Source organism: Neoarius graeffei, chromosome 23 (genome assembly GCF_027579695.1).
Source record: "Neoarius graeffei isolate fNeoGra1 chromosome 23, fNeoGra1.pri, whole genome shotgun sequence".
Taxonomy (NCBI): Eukaryota; Metazoa; Chordata; class Actinopteri; order Siluriformes; family Ariidae; genus Neoarius; species Neoarius graeffei.
The window spans coordinates 56,470,698-56,490,302 of NC_083591.1; the positions used below are offsets into that span (position 1 = coordinate 56,470,698).

The 19,605-nt window shown below is 39.6% G+C and overlaps 1 protein-coding gene across 1 annotated transcript in view; it reads left to right on the forward strand.

The window, feature by feature from the left end:
* The window catches only part of slc44a5a (solute carrier family 44 member 5a), a 115,998-nt gene that overhangs the window by 63,304 nt on the left and 33,089 nt on the right, over nucleotides 1-19,605 (forward strand). The window contains exon 2 of the mRNA XM_060905442.1: nucleotides 18,592-18,665. Coding sequence (XP_060761425.1) covers nucleotides 18,592-18,665 — 74 coding nt within the window. The remainder of the gene's footprint in view (nucleotides 1-18,591; nucleotides 18,666-19,605) is intronic.

Below are 19,605 nucleotides of genomic sequence, written 5' to 3' on the forward strand. Positions count from 1 at the left end.
CAACGCTTGCTGAAAACGATGCAATACACATGCCACACCTCTAGGTGCGCTGTAAGACGGTCCCTTCGGAGACACCAGAACAATAGAAGAAGTAAGGACGCATGCGCATAAACTATTATGCGCGAGACTTCATATTAGCCACAAAGTCAGAAAAATCTGATCGTAAAATTACATTATAATGACCAAATACAATGAAAAGTATTTTTCCAGTCTCACCTGTGAAAGGTAATCCCATGTGATCTCGTTTGGACGGTAAACCTGTTGGTACAGTTAAACGCAGCACATGAATGAGGCATCTTTATTCTCCGCTTTGACCTATCCAATATGGCGGCGAGGATGACGTATGATTCTACGCGGAAGGCGGCGTCTTTAATGGTCCGGAATAAATTGAATGCTACACGTTGATGGATTAATTTGTTCTTCTACGCCCTTTTTGAGGAATGTATTGTAGGACTTAAACCAACATCTGAAGAGGTGAGATCGCTCCTTTTTTTTCCCTATTTTTGCTGGCGGGATTGACTCTGCCCTAAGGGCTATTCTCTCTCTCTCTCTCTCTCTCTCTCTCTCTCTCTCTCTCTCACTTTGCACCATTACACAATAAATATTCACAGTGAAAATATTTTGTAAGCGCGTTTCATGAACCAAGTTATAGGATTTGTTGACAACTCGCATCGAGTTCGTTACACTTCTACCCGGCGTGAAGCACTCACAGTCATGTGGTTGTGACGTCATCATAAACAAATCCGTACTACTCATCCAGACGACTTCGCAACGGCAACATTGCCAGATCTTTCCACTCTGGAACCCGTTCTCAAAAGATTGCGTTTTGGGGCACCCAAAACGCCGGTGCCGTGTGGACGCCAGGCCGAAACGATAAACAATTGTATCGGATTCGCCTGAATCCGTTGCCGTGTGGACAGGGCCTTAGTGTGTTAGTATGCTAACAGTTAACATGTCAGCCATTAAGATGTTAGGAGGCTAGTTGTTAGCATGTGAGCTGTTAGCATTAGCATGTTCGTATGCTTGATGTTATGGCTTTGCTGTATCAGTACAATCACTCTGAGCTCAGCCACTTAAAAAGATTTCAGAACGTGGGGTCTCATGTCTTATTGAGTTACCGTTGGTGCCCCTTTGCTCAGCCAGCACACTGCAATTTCTCTGCAGAACTCTAGTCTACTTTCAGTCTTCAAAAGTGGGATGTAAATGTAATAACGGCGCTGCACAGACTTGTGTCACTTATCTTCGCCGAGTCACATAAAATCCTTTGTTTTGAAATCGATAAACTAAATCACAACTCCACCTTCCCTTTGAATAGTTTTAGACCAAACTTCGGAGCATCTTTAGTGCTTTTAGGAACAGCGTTTTCTTTCAGCATTTGTAATTCTTTCTCACTTACGGTGACGAAGCCATCAGCTGCCATTTTGCCGAGTCGCTCGAGGTGATTATCAAGACATCGTCTGAATTTCTTGACCAATCAGTGCGCGATTTTCTATAATCACCTCCGTATTTATACTAAAACTGGTTCGTGACGATCATTCTGAGGAAATTGCTTTGTTTTTGCCAAAACGTAGAAGCAGCTCTGTAATGATAACTAGCTAACTACTCTGCTAGCTTATTACAGCTGTTATAGCTACACTATTTACGCTTAGCTATTTCGATAACAAGCGTTCAGTGTAAAGCTAGCCAACAGCTTCTTTTTCTTTTATCTTTTTTTTTTTTTTACTACTACTGACGCAAGATGTCGTGCTTTTACCAGAAAAACAATTGACAAGGTGGAGTCACTGTTACAAAACTCGAAGAATTGTTTTTATTGCTCTTCTACAACTGCAGCCTGCAAAAACGACCAGTATCTTACTTAACGAATGACCTTGTACTTTATTTGTTTATACACCCACCCCCCCATCCCACCATGTACGTTGTTGCGTATTAGAACGAACACATTAATACAAACCTGTGACTTTTTTTTCCTCTCTGCTCACTCTGTACTCCGTCACTGACCTGCGTGACTCTCCACGCTCCTAATTAGCTCTGATTAGCCTAGCGTGTTCTTCAGAAATCCCTCCACTGCCTCAGGGAATCTATTTATAGCTGCTCCATGTTGCAAGGTGTCGCTCTGGAGTTGGATTGACCTCATTTAATCTGGGTTTAGTTTCTACCTGAGGCGCGTCAAGGCTTACTGCGTTCATTAGAAAGTCCTGTACATGTGCTACAGACTTCGGGGCAGCTTCGGCTTCAGGTGCAAATTAAAGTTGTTTCCTGGGGGATGCTGGATGCGGAGGAAGGAAACGCACAAACACACACTTTGTCTCTCTCTCTCTCAGGATGAAATCGGATCGCACGGCTTTAGGGAGATTTAAATCCAGCGAGACAGACAGGCTCATGTCAGACAGGAAGTCATCGAGTTAAACCCGAATGTACAGCATGTGTGAGAGAGTGCGTGCTCCGTGTTTAGAAATAATTTCCAGTGATCCTCCACGTGAGCTCGTAATCCAATGTGGATGACAATGACTGAAAAAGTGACCAGTCTGTTTGGGGATCGAGCAAGTATTTGTAATTTTTTTGTTTTGTTTTGTTTTGACTTCAGATTTTATTTCTGATGAGAAATCGCTGGTGTAACGACAAAATATTTGTTCTAGTTTCCTCTGGAAAAATGATCCTGAACCGTTCCTTCGCTTCTTGCACCTTTTTAATATGATTTTTTTTTTCTTTATCAGGGATGAGGGATGAGAATTTTCCGTGGATCTGCGGAATTCCGAGTTTTTCCCGCTGAAAATGTCATTTTTGTGAAACGTGTAAATCCATTGAAAAAAAATTTGTGGGGGGGGTCGGCGCGAGGCGAGGATTGTGGTGACACAAGCAGGCAGGACCGACCGACCGACCGCCCGCCCGCCAGCATCTTTCGGCAGCGCTCATCGCAAAATTAGTTGCAGCTGTGATAACGGAAATCGTCATTGCTTTCTTCAATATTTATGCTAACGACAACTCACGACGATTTCCGGCAACGTTTTGGCGCTAGTTTCATCTCACTTCTACAATTCACGGAGAAACAAGCTACACGTGCACGGTTTTGATCACTTTTTAAGTTCTAGTTATTTTGGTTAGTTTTCAAAGTTACTTTGCCAATATGGCGAAAGTTTTGGACCGCGAAAATGAGGATCGTGCCAGGGAAATCGATAAATCGAACGGGATAAAGAACTGTTTCCGATGGGCATGGCTCGATAGTAGCGTTACCGTGCAGATAGGGACACAAACTGTGACGACGTGCCTGGCGGAACATATCCGAAAAGTGGACGTGCTGGGAAAGGTTCTGTGTATTCTGTGCTCAGATATGATCAATTATGGAAACAGAGGAGCTAGAAACATCCAGGAGCACATCAAAACAAAAAAGCACAAAGGTACGTTTTACTTAAATTGTCAAAGATAGAGTCAGGAGGAATCTAATATATCGTTACGGTTACTTCCATTATCGCTCACGATATATAGATAAATTGAAAGGGTTCCCCCAGCTGGAACTGTCAACTTCTCGAGACCAATGCCCTCGTGCCACCTGCAGAATTCTGGGGCGAAAAAGCACCGCAAAAAAACAGAGAACCAGAGATCGGTTCACTGCTGTTTATTCACAGTTTTCTCGCCAAAGATGAAATTTTACAGACAACTTTTATAACAAATTATAATCTCTCTTGTGTTTATGTGTTGTCTATCGAATATGTGTGCGTGTGCGTGCATGTAAATGTGCTAAGTCTCGTGCTAAGTCAGCAAATTACATCTTAATTTCATTAATATGTAGTAAAACAATCATAGGCAAAACATCCCATATCAAGAATATGTCCTTAACAACTCAGCATTTACCATTTTAAACAAAGACATGTTTGTGTCTAGTCTAGCAAAGTAGGTCAGCACTTCTCTACTTCACTGGAGGAAGGTCACAAGCCTAGGATTCAGGATTAAACTCATAAAGTCTTAACATCTTAACAATCCTAAATTACACTCTGCAATTATAAAACTAACTTAAATCATGGCTTTAAATCTAACATATATGTCACGGAGTGAGCCGTGACGCTCGCGCGCGCACACACTTCTCACGCAAGCGCACAGGCAGCAATCTGCCGGCAACGTTCAAACATCTTGGCTGACCTGTCGCTGCGAGTTGCACTCATTTCCGTTACTGTTTTCTGTATGGGTATTACTGGTTTTCAAGCATTTCATACTCCACCGTTTGCCATAGTTTCTAACGAGAGCAGCATTTGTTGCGAGTGCAGGGAAAGGCCTACCGGCATTCTAGTAACATTTGTCTGGCTCCACTCATATGTAAAATGCATCACATGTTTCTAAGCATTTTCGTCTCCCATCTGTTAAGCATTGTCTATGGTCTAGGAAACACGCGTACAAACCGGTTATTTCTAACGTCAAGTTTATTTAGTTCTAGCATTTTTATAACACAAAATAGTTTTTAGTAACAGGCGGCACAGTGGTGTAGTGGTTAGCGCTGTCACCTCACAGCAAGAAGGTCCAGGTTCGAGCCCCGTGGCCGGCGAGGGCCTTTCTGTGTGGAGTTTGCATGTTCTCCCCGTGTCCGCGTGGGTTTCCTCCGGGTGCTCCGGTTTCCCCCACAGTCCAAAGACATGCAGGTTAGGTTGACTGGTGACTCTAAATTGACTGTAGGTGTGAATGTGAGTGTGAATGGTTGTCTGTGTCTATGTGTCAGCCCTGTGATGACCTGGCGACTTGTCCAGGGTGAACCCCGCCTTTCACCCGTAGTCAGCTGGGATAGGATCCAGCTTGCCTGCGACCCTGTAGAACAGGATAAAGCGGCTAGAGATAATGAGAATGAATGAGTTTTTAGTAACTCCTCACGCGAACTCCACACACTTCCTGTTTGTTGCGAGAAACCGAGGGACTGTACCATTGGCTTGTTATGGAGGGGTTTCGCGGGTGTTTGGTAGAAAGGACTATTTTAACGGGGGTGTTTTACTGGTGTTGGGGAAACTTGTATTTTACTATGCACTGAAGGGTTTTTGGTTAATGAAATTATTTTTGATGTTTGTATATTTTGAGTTTTGTTTCTTTAAATTGTTTTGTATTTAGGATGTCATTATTTAGTTGATTAATTAATTTTGCAATTTGGGCTCAACTGTGGGAGGGGCTGCGGGTATGTAAGAACTGTGGGAGGGGCTGCGGGTATGTAAGCTCTGTGGGCGGGGCTGTGGGTATGTAAGCTCTGCAGTAGCTCCAGAGCCTCAGTTGTGGTTGGAACACCTTGTTTGAAGGTACTGACGTCTGGCTGACTAATAGTTTTGTTCAGGGTCTTTTTGATTTAGTCTGGCAAACTTGAAGCCTCTTTATTTTTGTTTTCTTATTTTGTTTGTATAGTTTTCTTTTTGGCAATTTGAACCTTTGGTTGGCGCACTGTAAATATTTGCACTATTTTAAGAAAAGTTTTGAAAATAGAAAAAATAAAAATATATATTTTTGGTGGAAGAAGTTTTCCGGCTCTCTGTCTGCTCCACCGCCGTCCATCCTTGCAACAAGTTTATAAACGTTTTAAACCATCAATGAATTTGAAATCATATATATATATATATATATATATATATATATATATATATATATATATATATAAAATGTGTGGGAAAGGGGGATTTAAAAAAAACTCTGAAATGCCTGGCCGGTCTAGGGGGCCCTAGACCGGCCAGGCATTTCAGAGTTTTTTTTAAATGTCCCATTCTCATCCCTGAAACATGAACATAGTGACCTTTTTTAAAATGATTTCAGGTAGTTTTTAAGGTAAAGCTTTAGCGCATGCACGCTGTTTTTAGATAAAAGATGCAGCTCAAGGTGTTAAATCTAAACGACAATAACAACATGGAATGATACAGATTAATACCAGGGAAAACAAAGAGCTGATGAGATACCAGAAAAACAAGCAAGCAAGCAAACAAATAAATAAAGTGTCATATCAATAAAACTAAAAATGATAAAACTATCAGTAAAAATGTGTAGACATAAGAAATAACATTCGAAATCAAAACGTAACATGATTTTTCAAATTTTGCAAAAAACTTCAAAAGAAATTAAAAAAAAATAAATCTAAAAAGGACAAGTCCATCTCAACTAAACGAAATAAATATGAAATAACTGAATATGAAAATAAACAAATAATGGACAACGAAGCATTTACAGTGAGACTGAAATCAGTTTAAAAAAATTATTAAACTATAACCAACTGAATTGTACAAGTATGAAGTCTAACACACAGAGACTGAATTTTATTTCACTGGTTGGCTCTTTTTTCCATTTACTAAACCCTTATACGTTTATTTCAGTTTATAATCTGTCATTATTATGTAACGTTCATTTCTTCTATCTGTCAGGATCAGTTCAATGACAAAGGTACTCTGTGTGTGTGTGTGTGTGTGTGTGTGTGTGTGTGTGGTATGCACCAAATATTTTTTGTGAAATATTAAGGACCGGTTATTAAATCAGCAGCACTATTAAGGTGTGAGGAATAATACCATCTTTCATGGCCAGAAGTCATGTTTGTGAAAGCAAGGTCACTAAAACACTTCCATTATTCATTTCAGGAAGTGTACGTCATTGACCTTTGTGCAGAAGGAAGCGTTTTCTGAACGCTCAGTGCTCAGAGCGTCGCTTGAAATCAAAACAAGCGATTTGTAGCTCATACTAATGTCCAAAACCAGGCAGGTGGAAGCATCTGATCACGCTTAAAAGAATTCTCCAGCGTTTTTCAGCAGAATCTCTGTGTGTTGGTGTGAAAGAAAGAAAGGAACGAGCATTTATAATGGAAGTCTAAGAGCAGATTTTGAATTCCATTAAGAAATATTTTAATCTGTGGTTAAATAATGAGATTTTAAAGTGTAACTCTGCACACTGCATAATTTTGAAAAAATATTTAAAAAAGTGGGAGGGACTTAGAGGTGGAGCAGGGTGGGGAGCAGTGAAGGGGGCGTGGATGTGTAAGGCAGGAGTTGAATGATGAAAATGAGTGCGGTTTCACAGACTCACGCTCAAGGGCGGGGCTAAAGAAGGTGGGCCGCCCACTCCTGAAGTGTTAGAGGGCGTTAACGTTCTTGTTTTAATATTGGAATTATAATACGTGGGGCCAAATTACTCGATTCTGATTGGTCAATCAAGGGGGGCTTTTTTCCTTAACATGGGGCCGTATTTCTGAAATGCTATTGGCTAGTTCGTTGCTTGGTTACGATTACAAAAATTAGCAAATTTTGTCAACAAAATGGCCGACTCTGCTGACTCAGCAATGCCACGTTTTGCTATATTTGACGAAGAAATGATAAACCTCAAAATCCTCGTGTCGTGTCGCTGTGTCATGATGAAAGACGCTTTAGAAACTGATTCAAACATGCAAGATAGTCTCGCGCCCTGACTGGTTCAGAAAACGTGAATGACAAATGTTGTGAACTTGAATGGCTTCCGAAGTATGAATTTGACCCTCTATATTATAAACAAGTAATCGTATGGTTCCTCGTAAAATTAAGGATCAATTTCACTCGTGATTTCGAAGTTTTGAAATTTAAATTTTCAAAACTTCGAAATCACTAGTGAAATTAATCCTTAATTTTACTCGGGCCCATACAATTACCTACCGTATACAAATGTCATGACGAAGAGACGCCAAACGGGCAACTGTACCTCAGCATCGGCCTTGAAAGATTCAGGAGGATTTTCAGCAGTAGGTGGTGTTTTGTGCCGTTTTTAATCCATAAAATCCTGATTTTTTAAAAAAAAAATAAAAATTATAATTTTATTAAAATTAACACCATGTGATGTGTTTCATCACAATGCCGTGCAGTTATAACATTTAGTTTACAGCTCAAAATACACATTTATGTCTGCGGTACCTGTTTAAAACTCATCGCATCGAATAATAATAATAATAATGTATTTATGAAGAAATGAAATGCAATAAAATAGCAAAAAAGAGAAGCAGAAAATAAATAAAATAAAAATGCAATTATAAACATAAAGGAGGAATATTTAAAAATTTTAAATAAATATAACAATATTAAATCATGATAATTATGAATATAAATATTTATTTCAAATATAATAATCATAAGTTTATTAAGATAAATAGCAATAAGAACTTCAGTCAAGCAGGGAATTATAGCTATCATTATAATACACACTCATTATTATTATTATTATTATTATTATTATTATTATTATTATTATTATGGAAAAATAAATAAATATAATAAAAGTATTACCAAAGCTGCTCTTACAGAATTTCCCAAGAATGGGACAAAACAGTGAAAAGTATTTGTGTTGTATTTATTCACACCACTGTTTCTAAAACCAGATCTCAAGCTCTCATGAAAATGGAAACGTTCACACATTTGCTCTAGAGCTGTGTTTATTATTAATAATAATAATAATAATAATAATAATAAATTAAATTCCTATAGCGCCTTTCACAATCCCAAGATCGCTTTGCAGGGGGAAAAAAGACTAAGCAGAAAGAGAGGAAGAGAAATGTTGATGGAAGAGAAAAGTCTTCAACTGAGATTTGAAAGTAGAGAGAAGAGAATTCCAGAGTTGGGGCAGTGGCACTGAAGAACCTGCCCCCCACGGTGCAAAGTCTGGTGCGTGGGACAGTAAGTAGGTCGTTGCTAAGAGGACCTTAGTGAGTGAGAAGGTGTGTGTGTGTGTGTGTGTGTGTGTGTGTTCCTGAAGATCGATCAGAGCAAGAATATTCAGGGCTTTGAAAGAGATGAGCAATTTGATTTGGATCTCCTGAGATCATCTGGGAGAACCTTGAGGACTAGTTTGAGAATCTTTGATGTTCACTTCTGTCACAACCGCACAGCTCCCTGCCACTCTGACCAGGTTAGTGGACTTCCTGCTGCTCGCTCCGCACTGCGCGTCCACGGCTCTACTGTTCAAACAGTGTGAAGTTCCTGTCAGTGCTCATGGAAGACAACATCTCCTGGACCCTCAACACCACTGTCATCACCAAGAAAGCTCAACAGCGTCTAGAATATATCAGATATATTCCATTCAGTTAGCACGATACTGAACGAGTAGAAGAAGAGTAGCTGAATGGAATATACTGTATCTGATATACCATGAAAAAAAGGCAGACATTATTATTATTATTATTATTATTATTATTATAATACCTACACATACTCTTCATATCAGCATTCTTGAAGGCCAACGCTAGCTTAGCCACGACTCGGTGCTGTTAGCGCAGTGGTCCAGTTACCTTCCAGCCGGTGTAGTATTAGCGAAGGCCAATGCTAGCACAGTCAAGCCGATTATTATTATTATTATTATTATTATTATTATTATTTTCCCTGTGTAATTTGCTTAGTTACTTTTAAAATTGACATCGACAGCTACACACAATGGAGCGACCTGGCAGCCAAAATTCTCTCAAAATCTGACGTATATAACAAAGCAAACCTGTTTGGCCATGTTTGTTTATTTACAAATTGTCCCAGTCGCTCGCTAGTGTGGAAGTTTTACGTCTCCGACATGTGACGTCATGTTGCCTTGACAACCATGCAATATCGTAAACCATATTCGATGCTCATTCTCCATTGGGTAGAGTGATGTAATACACGTAGGATAAGCGAAATGCTAACAATATTGCATGCTATCAAACCAAATGAATGAAACCCACTAGAAGGGAATAGAACACGTTTTTATTCCATCGAAAAAGTGTCCTGTATGGATAATAATTCCTAATATTTCACTCTGATGACATCACACCCAGTGTTTTCCCACTGACCAGACGCGCGTTGTCAAAATGGCAAGCCAGTTCAAAATTAAAATTCTTTTAATTAACTTGCATATTTTTTTGTGGATGTGTCTCTATAGTATAAAGAACATTACACGGTGTGGCGAAGATATGACACTTATCTTCTCGTGTTGAAAAATGTATCCATTCACGACTTGAAGATAAACTTCATATCTTCATGCAACCGTGTAATATCCTCTCTATATATCTGGTTTTGTAATCTATTTTCTCTATAAATGTACCATGGGGAGCCTGAGGGAAACGCGAGTCCATGTACTGACAATAAAGCTCTCTTAAATCTTGACTCCCGCTGGACTTTTCTCACTGGTGTTCGTTTGTTTGGTCCATCACAGTGTCCCAGAGCTCCAGATTGACTCACAAGTTTCCTGGGCTAACAAACTACAAATCTCTGAGAGGAAAAATCATCCCTACATAATCTTCAGCTTTATTTGAATTTGGAAAAAATTCATGTTTCTGCAACAACAAAAAAAATGTTGCAGAGACGCTGACTGCAAAAAAAAAGCTGCCCTTGGACTTCCACTGTAAACACGGTAACCAGGGTTGAAATTCTTGTCCATACACTAAAGGTGCAGGGGATCGAGACTAGATTAAAAGAAAAGAAAGAAGGAAATAATGAAACACTAGAGTTTTACTTTAACTGAAAGCTGAGCGTAAGCTGCCATATAAGAGAAGAGCGAGAGATCAGAGGAAGCTCCTCAGCCACTTCCTTTTCTCTGGAGACAGCAGGCAGGGTTTTGATGGGTTCATGATGACAACAGTATCCATCCATCCATCCATATCTCTCTCTCTCTCTCTCTCTGTGACTCCGTCCCTCAGAATTGATCCATGTGACCCCACTGTTTTGCTGTTATGAGCTCGGAGCCTTGATTGGCGTTTCAAAGCCTTTTCGAGCGCTCGCTCTCTCTGTTCGAATTCATTACACTGAAATCCAGTGAAATTCAAAATTTCACTTCTTCCACACTTCTAACTAATTACTTGTGAGATCGGGTTCGAGATCAGAGCCGCGGCCTGGAGGACATCATCAGTGCTGAGTTCTGAACTAAAGGAACATTTCAAAGTGTGTCGAAATGTCTGAATAATTGATCCCCTCAGACGCAGCGAATTCACTTTGATTGTTCGGATGAAAAAAATTTGCACCAATCTACCAAAAAAAAAGACTTGCACAGACAATATTCTTCACAATATCTGCAATCATCACAAAACCAGAGGCTGAAACATTTAAACCTTCTAAAAATATTCAATTTATAATGGAGCATTTTTTTAAGGATTTTCCACGAGGAGACCAACTGGTCTGGGCAATACAATCACAGGCCCCAGAGTCCATGCGGCTGCACCGCTGCGGCATATTCTGTGATGCAAATTGCCGCATTACGAATCCTCGTTTCAGCCAGCATAATATCAACATAGTTAATGCAGTGCCAAGTTTTCCTTGTTAAATGTATACTTACTTACATGGTACTTGGTTAATTAATTACAGCTGATTGAACCAAATGATAAGACAAAACTTGGTTTAAAATTTGGTCTCCCAGTGAAGCTGGTTTGGCATTGACTAGGAGACCAAATCTGGTCTCTCAGTAACTATGTTAAAAAATGCTCTGATTTATAATTTGTGAGTGCATAAGTATTCACCCCCATTGCTGTGAAAACTAAATCAGTTCTCGGTGCCATGAAAAGTCACATAATTAGTCGAACAGAGTCCAATTCAAGTATCACATGATCTCAGTGTTTAATTTAATTAAAATATTATTTAACACAACTCTAAATTGAGCGTAGGTGTGAATGTGAGTGTGAATGGTTGTCTGTGTCTATGTGTCAGCCCTGTGATGACCTGGCGACTTGTCCAGGGTGTACCCCGCCTTTCACCCGTAGTCAGCTGGGATAGGCTCCAGCTTGCCTGCGACCCTGTAGAAGGATAAAGCGGCTAGAGATAATGAGATGAGATGAGATTATTTAACACAGACATTCCACAAATCATATGCATCCTGTTTAGAGTTTTTACAAAGGCTTTTGGTGGAAACTGGACACCCTGAGAACACCATCCTTAATGTGAAGCATGGTGGTGGCAGCACCATATCAAATCTCACCCTTGGACTCTTTTTTTTTTTTTTTTTTTCCTTTCCTTCGACTAATACACTCTTTTCTTGCTAAGTTATGTTTCCTATGGCGTCACAATGACTTAAAAATAAATATTTGTATGTTTTTTTGTTTTTTTTAGATATACAGTTTTGTGCAAAAGTCTTAGGTGCATGTAAAGAAGCGCTGTAGACAAAAAATGGCTTAAAATAATGAAATAAAATGTTTCAATGTTAAAAAAATACTAAACAGTAATCAGTAAACCATAATAAATGAAACAAATTCTATATTTGGTTTGGGACAACCCTTTGCTTGGTCTCCGGTCCAGTTAGGTCAGTTTTATGCGGAAATGATCTGTAGGTTTTCCTGAGCATCTTACAGAACCAGCCACAGTTCTGGACACTTTGACTGTCGCACTCACTTCTTCATTTTGCACCAAAAATTTTCCAGTAGCCTTCATTATTATGAGTAGCACGCTGTGTGAGCACAATTGCTATCAGGTGTGTTAAAATGTAAATAGCTTTTCTAGAATTTCACCAAAACTCACTGAATTTTCAGCATTGTAAGAGAACTCCCTAACGTATTATTCAGCAAAACCCCAGAATGATGCACAAATCTAGAATTTTTAACAGAATTTTAGTTCTTAAAATTTAACGTAATTATGGACATCACGCGTAACATTTACACCTGTGAAAAATCACTTTGAATGCTGTTTTGAAAGTTTTGATCAAATATTCTCTATAATAAAAAATCGCTTAAATATTATAAACAGTCTTTTAATGTATCAAAAAATTATTTTGATAAAGCAAGGAAATTTGGAAGAAATTTTTTTTTCTTTTGCTTGTTGTGCATGCTACCAAAATCTAACTAACCCCTTCACGAACAATTCCAACTTTCATGGACTTGTAGCGCAAATAAACCTTTCAAAAAATATATATAATACTTCTCACCCAGTAAATTAGAATCCTGGTGATTTATATCCTCGTAGCTTCAGTAGACCTAGAGATTTAGTCGATTTAGTAAATCCCAAACGCTGTGAAACACGCCAGCCATCTATGGTGAGAAGTGCTGCTGTAGCTGAGAAACTCATTTCTCCCGCTTCCAACTAACTCCGTGACCCATACCAAAATAACAATGTCACGCTCATCACTTAAGGATGATTTATGCCAAGTTTCACGGAAAAATACAGCGAAATAAACTTGCTAGAAGCATTTTTCAAAATCCCAAAGATTATGAAACATTTCTTGTAGGGTTTCAGGTTACAAATTTCGAGAATAGAGAAATTGCGGCGCAAAAGTTTGCCACTAAACTCGCGAAAATACTCCATCCTAGCGAGTTTCACAACTGAACTAGGTTACGTGACAGTCCGTGACCACCCAGAAATGTTCTAGAAGGTACGCTTCTAGGCACATGTGATCGAGAAAGATGCCACATGAAGGTAGTAAAGGTACGGTAGTATTTCCATTGTCTTATGACGTTTTTGCTTGTTTTAGCGCGATAAACAATGCATTATGGGTAATCATTAAAATGCTGATTTCAAGGTTAAAATGGGTAAAAACAACTAATTTATATAGATATTGTAAAAATTGTGCCTAATAGTTATTTCAGTACATAAAATCAAAACCTGAATTTTTTTTTTCCCCTATGTTACACCATTGTGCATCTATAGCATGCTACTCATCTATGTTTTCTTTTTGAATCTGAAAAGTGCTGTCTTATGGAATGGAATATGCCGCTCAGATCTCAGATACAAACCTTTTTTTTCTGTAACATTTAATTTTGTGCTGGAAAAAAATATTTGGACTCTAAAATATTTTTGTGATGTTTTGACTCAATAATGTAGACGTCATAAAATAGAAATCTATAACAAAGTTTGTATGGAAAAAAATAGGGGGGCTAAGACTTTTGCACAGTACTGTATTTATACTTAGAAATAAATGGACAAATGAGTGGTGGTTCTGAAACCAAAGGGGTGTAAGTGACATTTTAGGTTACAAAAAAAAGGAGAGAAAAAAACATTATCAAAAGAATTCTCAAACTAAACTTTCTTTCGCCACTTACGTAAAGATTGTCAGATGTTATTTCCACTCCTCTACCCCGGAGCTTTATTCCCAGCTGTTTACAAAACAGGATATGATTTAACAATTACATTTTAATTCTGAATAACGACCTACAATGAAATAGTATTGTTAAAAATTCTAGCTAACACAAACATAACATACCACTGTTTATCATTATACATCTTTAAGGTTGTTAACGTACTCTGTTTTTGTCACATTGAATAAAAGTCCATTTTCGTTCACTATAAAGTACAACCCCAATTCCAAAAATGTTGGGACGCTGTGTAAACTGTAAATAAAAACAGAATGTGATAATTTGCAAATCATGAAAACCCTATAGTTCATTGAAAATAGTACAAAGACAACATATCAGGTGTTGAAACTGAGAAATTTTATTGTTTTTTGAAAAATATATGCTTATTTTGAATTTGATGTCAGCAACACATTTCAGAAAAGTTGGGACAGGGGCATGTTTACCGCTGTGTTGCATCACCTCTACTTTTAACAACACTCTGTAAACGTTTGGGAACTGAGGAGACCAATTGCTGTAGATCTGAAAGAGGAATGTTGTCCCATTCTTTGCTGATATACAATTTCAGCTGCTCGACAGTTCGGGATCTCCTTTGTTGTATTTTGCACTTCATAATGCGCCAAATGTTTTAACTGGGAGACAGGTCTGGACTGCAGGCAGGCCAGTTTAGCACCCGGACTCTTTTACTACGGAGCCATGCAGTTGTAATATGTGCAGAAAGCAGTTTGTCGTTATCTTGCTGAAAGAAGGAAGGCCTTCCCTGAAAAAGATATAGTCTGGATGGCAGCGTATTGCTCTGAAACGTGTTTATCTCATTCAGCATTAATGATGCCTTCCCAGATGTACAAGCTCCCCATGTCATGTGCACTAACGCCCCCTCATACCGTACCATCACAGATGCTGATTTTGAACTGTGCACTGATAACAAGCCGGATGGTCCCTCTCCTCTTTAGCCTGGAGGACGTGGTGTCCATGATTTCTAAAAAGAATTTCTACTTTTGATTCGTCAGACCTTGGGACAGTTTTCCATTTCGCCTCAGTCCATCATAAAAAAGCTGGGGCCCAGAGAAGGTGGCGGTGTTTCTGGATATTCTTTATATCTGGTTTTAACTTGCATTTGTGGATGCAGTAATGAAGTGTTTTCACAGACGATGGTTTTCTGAAGTGTTCCTGAGCCCATACAGTGATTTCCACTACAGACACATGTCTGCTTTTAATGCAGTGTCTCCTGAGGGCCTGAAGATCACAGGCATCCAATGTCAGTTTTCAGCCTTGTCTCTTGCATACAGAGATTTCTCCAGATTCTCTGAATCTTTTAATGATATTATGGACCATAGATGATGTGATCCACAAATTCTTTGTGGTTTAACATTGAGGAACATTATTCTTAAATTGTTGCGCTGTTTGCCCACGCGGTCTTTCACAGAGCGGTGAACCCCTCCCCAGCTTTACTTCTGAGAGACTCCGCCTCTCTGGGATGCTGTTTTTATACCCAATCATCTTATTGACCTGTTGCCAATTAACCAAATTATTATCTCATCTCATCTCATTATCTCTAGCCGCTTTATCCTTCTACAGGGTCGCAGGCAAGCTGGAGCCTATCCCAGCTGACTATGGGCGAAAGGCGGGGTACACCCTGGACAAGTCGCCAGGTCATCACAGGGCTGACACATAGACACAGACAACCATTCACACTCACACCTACGGTCAATTTAGAGTCACCAGCTAACCTAACCTGCATGTCTTTGGACTGTGGGGGAAACCGGAGCACCCGGAGGAAACCCACGCGGACACGGGGAGAACATGCAAACTCCACACAGAAAGGCCCTCGCCGGACCCGGGGTTCGAACCCAGGACCTTCTTGCTGTGAGGCGACAGCGCTAACCACTACACCACCGTGCCGCCCCCAAATTATCTCATCTCATCTCATCTCATTATCTCTAGCCGCTTTATCCTTCTACAGGGTCGCAGGCAAGCTGGAGCCTATCCCAGCTGACTACGGGCGAAAGGCGGGGTACACCCTGGACAAGTCGCCAGGTCATCACAGGGCTGACACATAGACACAGACAACCATTCACACTCACATTCACACCTATGGTCAATTTAGAGTCACCAGTTAACCTAACCTGCATGTCTTTGGACTGTGGGGGAAACCGGAGCACCCGGAGGAAACCCACGCGGACACGGGGAGAACATGCAAACTCCACACAGAAAGGCCCTCGCCGGCCCCGGGGCTCGAACCCAGGACCTTCTTGCTGTGAGGCGACAGCACTAACCACTACACCACCGTGCCGCCCCCCCAAATTATTATTATTTTTTTTTTTTTTTTTTTTTACCATTATGCAACTTTTTCAGTCTTTTATTGCCCCTGTCCCAACTTTTTTGAAACTTGTTGCTGATATCAAATTCAAAATGAGCATATATTTTTTCAAAAAACAATAAAATGTCTCAATTTCAACATTTAATAGGTTGTCTTTGTATTATTTTCAAAGAAATATAGAGTTTCCATGATTTGTAGATTATCTCATTCTGTTTTTATTCATGCTTTACACAGCGTCCCAACTTTTTTGGAACTGGGGTTGTATGAATAATGTGCAAATATGAGCCGAAGCTGTTAATAATAATCACTAATGAGTGACAAGTATTTTCCGTAGCTGTAGTGTAAAGAACATTTAATAAAGCAACATTTTGAATAATTCGCAGGATGCCTCGGAGACTCCTCCTTTTTATCCCCCGCTGGCTGAAAGGCCCGAAGGAGGATGATGTCGTGGCGATGTCCATCCCAGGAAGGGTACTCGCCTTCTGAAATCAACTCCTCTCACAATTTTTGGAGGAATTTCGCCAAACTTGGCTGGATTCTTTGTTATATGTCATTAATACACATATTGTAATTTCGTTAAATTCAGTCACATTTTACCAGAGTTACAGCCCTTGATTAACAAAATTATAATTTGACAATTTCATGAGAGTGTGTTTTCCTTCTGAAATCGACTCCTTTCACAGTTTGTGGAGGGATTTCACCAAACTTCGCAAAAGGCCTTATTATATGTCAGTAATACGCATTTTGTTATTTTGTTCAATTCGGTCACATTTTACCAGAGTTACAGCCCTCGATTAACAACCTTGTACTTTCGCAGTTTCATGAAGGTGTGTTTGTCTTCTGACATCAACTCCTCTCACAATTCTTGGGCGAATTTCTCGAAGCTTGGTAAAAGGCCTTGTTATATGACGGTAATACGCAGATTGCGATTTAATTTAGTTTGTGAAAATTTTCCCAGAGTTTTGACCCTTGATTAAATAACTTGTACTTTGACAATTTCATGAGGGCGTACGTTCTTCTGAAATCAACTCCTCTCACAACTTGTGGAGGAATTTCACCAAACTTGGCAAAAGGCTTTGTTATATGACCGTTATACGCATATCGAAATTTCGTTTAATTTGGGCAAATTTTCCCAGAGTTATGCCCTTGATTACTAGCAAACTTATACTTTGGCAATTTCATCAAGGTGTGCTCGCTTTCTGAAATCAACTTCCCTCACAATTATCACCACCTGCTGGCCAAAATGCCCGAAGGAGGATGATATCATGCCGATGCCCGTCCCAGGAAGGGTACTCACCTTCTGAAATCAATTCCTCTCACAATTTTTGCAGGAATTTCACCAAACTTGACAGGATTCTTTATTATATGTCGGTAATATGCAGATTGCAATTTCATTCAGTTCAGTCGCATTTTACCAGAGTTATGGCCGAGTTGCCAGCGGGGGATATTGTGCTCTGAGCGCTCTTGTTTTTCTTGCAATAATATAAACTAGTTTTGTGTGGTTTTTTTCTTTATTTTATAGTTTACATTTAATTTCCATTTCGCCTGCTTAGCGTGGTAAAAGGTCGAAAACAAATCTGTAATGGTTAGTTTGAGCGATGTTACATCACCTCACAGTGAGATCACGGTCCATTAGCAGATTGCCTCACAGCACATCATGTGTATTATTCATCTCATCTCATCTCATTATCTCTAGCCGCTTTATCCTGTCCTACAGGGTCGCAGGCAAGCTGGAGCCTATCCCAGCTGACTACGGGCGAAAGGCGGGGTACACCCTGGACAAGTCGCTAGGTCATCACAGGGCTGACACATAGACACAGACAACCATTCACACTCACATTCACACCTACGGTCAATTTAGAGTCACCAGTTAACCTAACCTGCATGTCTTTGGACTGTGGGGGAAACCAGAGCACCCGGAGGAAACCCACGCGGACACGGGGAGAACATGCAAATTCCGCACAGAAAGGCCCTCGCCGGCCACGGGGCTCGAACCCGGACCTTCTTGCTGTGAGGCGACAGCGTGAACCACTACATCACCGTGTTACTGTATTATTTTATTTATTTATTTATTTTTACCTTCAACGCATCAAAATAGTGAAGCATCAACTCCGTCAAAAACAATGCTACAGTTGTAATCGCTAATCATGCTAACTGTATTGATGCAACAGATATTATGACATCCTGTATGTATTTTGCACGTCTTCCCCTCTCGAGCTCTCTGTTTCAGGTGTTCCTGATGAATTGTACGTGATGAAGATCTTCCCTCAGTCTTCCTCACAGCTCTCTCTTTTCTTTCTTGCAGAAGCTGCACGGATGTGCTGTGCTGTGTGCTCTTCATCATCGTCATCCTCGGCTACGTCGCGCTCGGCGCCGTGGGTAAGCCCTTGCTCCTGTCTGCTTTCTGTCAGGCCTGAAGTCATAAACTCGTCTTTCTGTGGGGAAATAAACAGATCAATGTTAGTCATCTTTTGGTTTGTCATGGAGACAGAATCATAATACAGTGTTTACCGGCAAACATCAAACCCTGATGTGTTTAAAAAGACATTTTCCAGAATGTATTCAAGGAATTTGTGAAGAAAATAAAAAACAAAAAACAGTTTTTCACTTATTTTTCACTTAAAGTGAAGAGATTTGCATTACGTCCATGCTGTATTAATGTCATAATCAAATCCATTTCGAAATTAAGAAATAGACATATAACAGTTCAATCAATTCAAGATTTGAATCAAGTCATGATTTTTTTTCTTTTGAGAAAAAAATTTAAATGAAGATAATCTTATTACCAAAAAATTGCAACATTTTCCTTTTCTTTATCAACTTAAATATTCCTTTTGTTTAAAAACAAAAACAAAAAACTTTTGTTTAATTTTCTTAATAACCAATAATGATATTTATTATCTCATCCGGCCAACAGGTGATGAGTTTAATGCCATCATGTGTTGTGTTGTCCGTCGTCCGTCCGGCAGCGTCCACATTTCACAAAAATTGTTTCTTCTCTCTCAATTCTTCACTGATTTTTATTCTTTTTGGCAGGAAGGTAGATCTGCCTGGGGTGCATATAGCTTCTACCCAAATTTGCATAATTGCAATTAATAATGAAGATATGGAGTAATTAATCGATCCCTAACGAGCAGTTTCCACACAAATCGCCTCTTCTCCCTCAATTCTTCACCCATTTTGAGTCTTTCTGGCATGAAGGTAGGGGAACCTAGGGTGCATAGAACTTCTACCCAGATTTGCTTTATTACAGTTATTAATAAAGTTATGGACTAATTAAGCCTTAATGACTTAAGCAGTTCAACAAAAATCGCTTCTT